General features: G+C 32.3%; 1 protein-coding gene across 2 annotated transcripts; it reads left to right on the top strand.

Moving 5' to 3' along the window:
• Window positions 1-638: 638 nt before the first annotated feature.
• Window positions 639-3,008, top strand: LOC131617950 (squamosa promoter-binding-like protein 8). Of its 2 annotated transcripts, none has more exons than XM_058889221.1 (4): window positions 639-944; window positions 1,025-1,756; window positions 2,373-2,518; window positions 2,647-3,008. In XM_058889221.1, the coding sequence occupies exons 2-4, from the start codon at window positions 1,041-1,043 to the stop codon at window positions 2,784-2,786; spliced, it is 1,002 nt and encodes a 333-aa protein (XP_058745204.1). In that variant the 5' UTR covers window positions 639-944; window positions 1,025-1,040; the 3' UTR covers window positions 2,787-3,008. The 2 variants fall into 2 exon arrangements, with proteins under 2 accessions (XP_058745204.1, XP_058745203.1); XM_058889220.1 differs by having other exon boundaries at window positions 640-944; window positions 1,035-1,756.
• The last annotated feature ends 5,648 nt before the right edge of the window (window positions 3,009-8,656 follow it).

Below are 8,656 nucleotides of genomic sequence, written 5' to 3'. Positions count from 1 at the left end.
AAAAAAGGTAAATGAATAGGGATAATAAAATGGGTGGTGTAAAATTAAAATGAAAGGAAAAAAATGAAAATATAAGATTTTAGATAAAAGAAATGAGAAATATAAAAATGAAGAAATGATGACTTTTTAATTTAAATAAGAGGTTTTTTTTCCATAAAATAAAATCTGTAAAACAAAAATAATGTTTATGGAAAATTTTCATATAAAGTTTTTGAAAATTATAATAATAATAATAATAATAATAATAATAATAATAATAATAAACAATAATAATAATTATTATTATAATAATAAATATTTAAAAAACATTTTTCTATATATTATCTTATTCTAAAGTTCTTCATTTTCTTTCTCAAACTCAAACTCACAAATATTACTTAAAAACTCAAAGTGTTAATATAAATTTTTGTATTATGATAGATTATCATTGTATTCTCTACTTTTTTTTTTCCCAATATATAATATATATGATTATCATTCAAAAAATATATATCTAGGTGAAAAATGAAGAAAAAAAAAGAGCAAGGTGAAAAAGTAATTTCCATTGATTTGGAAGCATATCCATAGTACAAGCAGAATCACCCACCAATTACCCACTGTCTGCAGAAGCCGCCTCATAAGCTGAGTTTCCCTCAAACTCATACTACACTCACTCCCTAACTCACCTAGAGAGAGAGAATAATAGTAACTTTTCTATTGGTAGTGAGAGAAAGAGATTAACAACGAGACAAAAGGGTTCAGCTTTTTTAGGGTGAAAGTGAGATCTTTTAAACGCATAACCATTTAGCATAGCAGTGTGTGAAAAAAGAAAAACAAAGACTCTCTCTGAAACAAACTAGTATAGAGAGAGAGAATAGACTTAATCTACACGCCATTATAGTGTGGTCTTTCTTTCAGAAATGAGATAAACATTCACTCCAACCATTACTTTTTCTGCATATTAGGTTAGGGCTTTCTTCTTTCTATTTTTATTCTTTTTTACTTCTTATTTGTGTATCATAATAATAATTATGTTTTTGTTTAGTTTTCTATAGATAAACATGTTGGACTATGAATGGGGTAACCCATCAAACATCATGCTGACCGGAAATGAAGATAACTCCGCCGCCGCAGCTTCCGATCAAGCCCACCGTCAAATCTTCGACCATTATGCTTCTCAAGCTATGCTATCCGAGAATTACTTAAACGGGTCCGGGCCCGCCATCAACATGAACAACTGTGATTTCAGCCACCAACACCATCAGCAGCAACAACAACACTTTAGCCCACAAGCCCAGCAGCATCATATGCATCACTCTTTCTTCGACCCACGGGCTTTCCATGGCGGCTCTTCAACAAACTCGTATCCTCCACCTCAACCATCACAGCATCCGTTGCTTTCTCTAGACCCACTTCCTCAAAACTGTGGGCATGGGCATGGACATGGGCCTGGACTCCTTCTTGTCCCGAAATCAGAGGATATTAACAGGCCCATGGACTTTGTCGGTTCGAGGATTGGCCTTAACCTTGGTGGCCGTACTTACTTCTCCTCTTCCGAAGATGACTTCGTGAGCCGACTCTACCGTCGGTCTAGACCGCCTGAACCGGGTTCACATGGTTCTTCCAACTCGCCTAGGTGTCAGGCCGAAGGATGCAATGCTGATCTGTCTCAGGCGAAGCACTACCACCGCCGCCATAAGGTTTGCGAGTTTCACTCCAAGGCAGCTACCGTCATAGCCGCTGGGTTAACTCAGCGATTCTGCCAGCAATGCAGCAGGTTGTGCTCTTGAAATGACATGAATACCCCTTAAGTAATCAATCATTGAGCTGAATTTCTCTTATCACAACATTCACTCCAAGGATATTTTCGTCCATTTCAAATATCCCTATGCTTTTTCAGTTTTTTGTCTTTCCTTCTATTACACCAGTAGTGCAATTAAACAATAACCACTTACTAAACTTGTTTTAACTTCAATTACATGCTAATTAAACCGAAACATTTTTCATCAAAAAGACGAAAAGGTCCTCTGTTTGAACGTGTGGGGGAAAAGCATGCAATAAAACACTAACCACAACAAAGCTAGAGGTGTTGGAGGCTAGGGGAGAACGTTGGGATTTGAAAAAGACGAAAGTACCCTTGGGGGAAGAGTTGACAATGATTGTGTTGACCGTACATGGGGAAATCCCGAGGGTATTTGTGTCCCTTAAAATACATATGTGTTTGTTTTCTTTTCAGTTTTGCTACTTACGTACTGCATTGTTTTGCTGCTTTTAGTTAGTACCATTCAAATCAAACAACAAACTACATTGTGTCTCAAAAATATAACATCTTTATTTATTTTTTTTTTTTTTATTTTATCTGAAACTAAAAATATTATTATTTTTCATTTCAGGTTTCATCTTCTTTCTGAGTTTGATAATGGAAAACGTAGCTGCAGAAAGAGATTAGCTGATCATAATCGTCGCAGAAGAAAAACTCAGCACCCAAATACTCAAGAAATTCACAAATCTCACACCACTTTGGAAAATGCTGCTACAAGTAAAATTCTTAATTAAATTATCATGATTATAGATCTATATTACATGCTTTATTTTCTATTTTTGAAAAATAATAATAATAAAAGATGGTTAATTTTTTTAATTTTTAATTTTTGTATATTTTGTAAGGATCTCCGCCGGAGTCGGGTACTCAATCTTCATCATCGGTGACCGTGGCGGTTTCTCCCCCGGATTATTTTCGACAAAGGTCGTATCAAAGCCCAAGCCCATCAACAAATTCAAGCTCAATGTTTTTCTCAACTGGGTAATGGAAGCAAAGCAATGTGTAGCTAGTATGTATAACTAGGAGCATGCATCCCCGTTTAATTTGCATGGCTAATTAAGGTTAATATTATAATTAATATATTTCCAAGAAGAAATTGATCAATGGAGGAGCGTCATTAGCGACAATAATATAATGATGTAATAGTTAAGTAAAAGTTCCACTTGTAACCTTTATCCTATGATTAATTTAAAATTAAGCTTTATAATATATTTTGTTGTTACTTTACCACTCTTGTTAGTAAGTTAAATAGCATTTATGTTAATTTTAGTTTTGACCATTTCAAATTCTATTAATGTTGTGATTTTTTTCTACAGAGTATATCATTATTATAAAAGATAAAATTAGCAACAAAAAAAATCAAATTAAAAAATCTATCCGTTTATTTTTTTCCAAGATAAATTAAGGAAATGCATTTTTCTTCTTCTTTGGCTATTACATATTACCTTTCTGGTGAATGAATTATTGAAAACTAAGGAAATTGAATCTAATAGAGTGAGATAGGTTTTTATTTTCAATCAAGTTCATAGAGTAGTTGAAGTGGCATTAATTTGTAGGGAAGCAAGTTTGAAAGTATATCATTCCACTTTTCTTGAATTAAAGGGTGAAATTCTACTCATAAAACTATCAAACCAAAAAATAGAAAGAGATAGATAGATTTTCACAATATGATTAATTTTTTTAATTTTATTTTTAATTAGAATATAAAGAAGATCTAAAAATACAACTATTATAAAAAAAAAAAACCTATATTACACTTAAGCAATTAGAAAAAAACAAAAATCCAACAACTAGAACCAAAATGACGCAACAAAATCAAAAAATTATAAATTACTGAACAACCACCATATTACCGAAAAGAGACAATGAAAATCCAACTCATTCAAGAAAAATTTAAGTCGACCTACCGTGCGAAAATTCAATTATACTATTAAGATTTAAGTACGAGTGATTAAGTCACGTATCAATTAAAATTGAGGAAATATAAGATATATATGAGAAATAATTCATAAACCTATTAAAGTTTCAAGAGTTTATTTTTATTCTTCAATGCTTATCTTATTAACACACCTGACACTCTCCAAACTTCTTTAAGAAGTATATATATATATATATATATATATATATATATATATATATATATATATATATATATATATATATATATATATCATAGTTGAACTTCAGTTCAGTGGAGATTTGAGTAAATCATAGTACGAATCAGATTAGTCACGTTGTTTAAATTCTCAAATTATCATCGAACACATAAAATATGTCTAAATACCTTCCAAATTAAGTAAAGAAGTTGTTTCAACTATAAAAAAAAATATTATATTTAATATTTGACAAAAAAAAACTAAAAAAATATTATAATAAAAAAGTGTTGGGTAGCTATCTAAGTTAGGGAAGTAGAAACAAATGGAATTGTGCAACACTAGTGTTCTACCATATTGATGATATGGTCGGGTTTAACTGCAGTAAAAAAAAAAAGAGAGTAGTGGCATAGTTTATGGTAAAGCGTAGAAGAGAAAAATGGCCCCCTCAATTTGTATTTACCTGGAAATAGTATCTGTCTGTTTTGTGTGGTGGCAGCTGAACACGGGTTGTTTCAGAATAACACATTCATCATTTTTATTTTTCAGGCAATGAATTATTTTCCTTTTGTCTTGTACTCTATTATTTCCTAAAAAATGAAGTTATCATATAAATTATTTCAATTTTTTTCTAACATTTATCATTTCAATTCTAAGCCGTCAAGCTGTCTCCTATATGGAAGCTATATAGCTGTACTACTAAACCCAGTAATATATTAGTTGCCCATATCAACCTGCAGATGCTCTCTCTCTTTCTCTCTCTATCGACTATACATACATATACATGTGTGTGATGTGTTGCTATTCTTTGTTAAAGTACCTACCTTTTGTGCTCTAACAAAAAACATAAATATAAAGTGGAATCATTTCTTACTATCTCAATCTAAAATTAAATGTCTATCTATTTATTTTTAACATATAAGTTAAGAAACTAGTATTGATGAAAGTACAGTGTAGTTTTATGAAATTATTTCAAAAATATATAATGAGCTGTACTTTGGAGTTGTGAAAAAGAATATGGATTTGAGAAATTCTTGGATATATTGAATTTGATTGGCTATCATAGTGTTTCACCACTTATTTGATGTATTAAAAAAATGAACAAAATTACTGGAAAAAGTTGAGTTCTTTAGCATACTTTAAATTATTATAACATGACAAATAAATATTTAATTTTAGTTGAGATAAATATTATTGTTTCGTTGTGAAATCAAAAATGGAAGAAAGAAGGATAGTTATGGGGAATTATAGTGGATCTGAATTTTCGGTGTAGTAGAGAGAAGGCTGACCTGCGGGATAAGCATTCAAATGCTCAAGTCATTATCTGAGGAAGAATAGTGAATTGAAATTCAAATAATTCTATATTAAATCGTCCAAAAACATTTGAAATGCCTCATCGATACTCGCTTACTGATGAATGCCTGTACCAGATAAGAAAGGAAGATTATTTTTTTAAAGTCTTGAAAGCTCTTGACTTCTTCGTCTTCAATTTGCTTACTTATGCTGTATTTATTTTAGTAATAATTGGGTACATAATTAATAAAGAATGAGGAAGTGCTATGGCTTTTACAGAGGTAAATCTGACCCAAAAGAATTGTAGTAGGCCATTCCATCGCTTTAGAGACATCAAGGTGGTGCTGCTAGGCCTCTGACCCTTATGTCATTGGCGAGATTGGGCCCACGCTTTTCTCGCAAATTCAAGGTTCCTCCTTTAAAGGATAAATGTTTAATTTTAGTTAATCTATTTAGGCTTCCCCTTGAGGGATAATTTACGACTTTGGCATGAGCGACACACCTCTACTACTTTGGCCTTGGTGGGACCGGTCACTAGGACACTCTTTGGTCGCACTAGTAACATGAAAAGAAGCATTGGCGGGAAGAAAATGTTTATAGCTTGACGTTCCAACATGATACATACCTGCAAGAAATAGAGACAACTTACATTTCTTTTATTGGGATATGAGATGCTTTAAGCCTCCTTAATTTTCATGGCTCTCTTATTGACCAAGTGACTCTTTTGGTGGGGGTGTAGCTTGGAAGGACAAGTCTATAGCTTCTTCTTGAGCTACCCTAACATCTACTCAGGTGACTCTTTCGACAGATCAAAGAGAACTGAAAGCTCTGCGCCTCTAGAATTCTTCTTTGGCTCAAGGTTTGATTGATTGTCCATATGCCAACCTTGGTACTATTTCGAAGTCTTTTGAAAATGCCTTGTTAGAAGTGGAAAATCACACTTTTTTGGTTTATTGTGCTGTCAAATTCTCCAGGCGAATTAGGATTCGTCGGGCGGATGGTTCGAGACAAAAATAAGTTTAGCTACTGACTTGATTCTCCAGGCGAGCCATCCCATTTGCCGGACGAATATAGTCAGAAGCAATTTTTTTTATAAAGGCCATTTCTTGAATTTTTTGAGTCCATTTGATGCGTCGTTCAAAGCATTAGAAAGCTAATGAAATGAACTATACCCTGGTAGAGTAAAATGATTCATAGCATGTAGTTTTCTAGTGCTTGTATTATGATCAGGTGATGAGACTATGTAGTGATATAACTTGATGTGTGTTTTCCTTTTGATAATATGATGTTATTGTGATGATGATGTGTGTTTTCCTTATGACGAGATGATGAGACCATGTGGTGATATACCAATATATAATGCTTGCTATTATGAATTGATTTTAACTATGTCTTGTTGTGACTTAACGTATATTTTTTTATGAATTGATGTTGTTGCAATGATGATGTGTGTATTATGAAGTATGTGATAATGTATGATGAAGTAGTGATTATTGTTATGCTATAGATGTAGTAAATGATGTTATGTTGTTGTTGTTCCCATGCTATAACTACTATATCTATTATGTATGTCTTTTATAATGATTATGATTTACTCACCCTTTCTGCTTGGAAATGTTACCTCAAAACGTGGGTAACTTGCATGTGATCGAGATTAGTGTAGGAAGCTTAAAGGATAGCTCCAGAGTGTGTTTATTTGCTTTCCGTAGAATAAAGGGAGTCTTTCTCTGATATGTAACATTAAAGTTGGGATCGGTTGATTATGAACCTTGTGTTCCTTTGTTATTATGAGGTTTTGTATTATTTAACGCATTTGTGTCATGATATATGTTTTTCTGTGTGCAGGCTGAGTTAATTTCTTGCCAATCCAACCAAACTCACTTCACTACTGCAATTCGGATTGTTCGATACTTGAAGAATGCACTGGCTAATGAGGCTCTTCTTCAAATCCACCTCCAACCTAACTCTCATAGGATTTACGGATGCTGAATGGGGCTCTTGTCATCTTACGAAGCACTCTACCACAAGAATTTGTTTCTTTGTAGGTTCCTCTTTAATCAGCTGGATATTAAAGAAGCAAATTGTCGTCTCTCGTTCATCTACGGAGGTTGATTACCGTGCCCTCGCCATTACCACATGTAAAGCATAGTTGCTTCTTCACCTTTTACAAGACTTCCCCATCTTACAAACCAAACCGATTAACATATTTTGCGATAATCAGAGTACAATTCACATTGCAACCAACCCGATATTCCATGAGTGCACTAAGCACACCAAAATGAATTGCCACATAGTTAGAGACAAAATATATAACAAAGTTGTTCACCTTAAACCAATATCTTTCTCCAACTAAATTGCTCATCTATTCACCAAACCTATGCACGTGGGGCCCTTCAATTCTATGGTTTTCAAATTGAACTTACTTGGCATCCTATCTAGTTTGAAGGGGGTGTTAAAATAACTCCCTAGTTTTATTTCCATTATATTTTATTCCTTTTATTTTTAGCTTATTTTTTCTGTTAGAGAGTTGTCCTAATTTTTCTCTCTAAGTTGTTACCTTGTGTATAGTATATATATAGGTGGTCACTTAATATTTGTAAACAGATTTTTCGATTAAATAAATATTCTTTCCAATATTATATTTTTCATTTCTTTTCAGTATCATAATTGTAATGGAATTTCATCACACATTAACAAAGGATAAAAGTATAACAAAGTGCAATGACTCAAATTTGTGGTTAAATGCCTTAAGGCTATATTTCATTGGTGGGTCTCTAGCTAGTATCCAAAATTCCCTGTATATAGAGTTAAGAGATCATTTTAGAGACTTTCTTGGAGTTTTATATTTCCTCTTAAAACTTGGAGTCTATTTTCTTCAAAAGAAAAATATCCTACTTGTTTTAAGATATCTTTTTGGGTCGCAGGTATTTTATGTATTGTGACTTATATTTTATAATGATAAATCTATCTAAAAAAAATTTAAAAAAGTTTATATTAAGAGATAATCAAACTAACAATTTATGTATTGTGACTTATATTTTACAATAATTAATCTATCTAAAAAATTTTAAAAAAAGTTTATTAAGAGATAATCAAAGTAACAAAAGTTGAAAGAGTTTTATAATTAAGGATGAAGGAGTAGTTGCAACATTTCCCCACCCATGTGGTGTTTTGAGTGGATAGTGCAGACAAGAATAGCGGGAAGAGACGTGTATTGATATCTAGACCTGTTTTACAACAAAGTTATCATTAATTGGATTCTGACATTTCAAGTTTTTCTGAGAGGATATTTCATCATTAATATTATTGAGTTTTACTTTTCTCATCAAATTATGCAATGTGTGAGAGGAGGTAGACAGTTTTTGTCGCAATTATAAACAACAATGTATGCTATGTACTTCAGGGAACGACTTATATGGTGTTTTTATATGTATAATAACTGGGAGTAGTATTTCCTCCTTATTAAAAT

The sequence above is a fragment of the Vicia villosa genome, linkage group LG7 (genome assembly GCF_029867415.1).
Source record: "Vicia villosa cultivar HV-30 ecotype Madison, WI linkage group LG7, Vvil1.0, whole genome shotgun sequence".
Taxonomy (NCBI): Eukaryota; Viridiplantae; Streptophyta; class Magnoliopsida; order Fabales; family Fabaceae; genus Vicia; species Vicia villosa.
The sequence above is the reverse complement of the archived record's forward strand: the minus strand, read 5'-3'. Positions and strand labels throughout refer to the sequence as shown.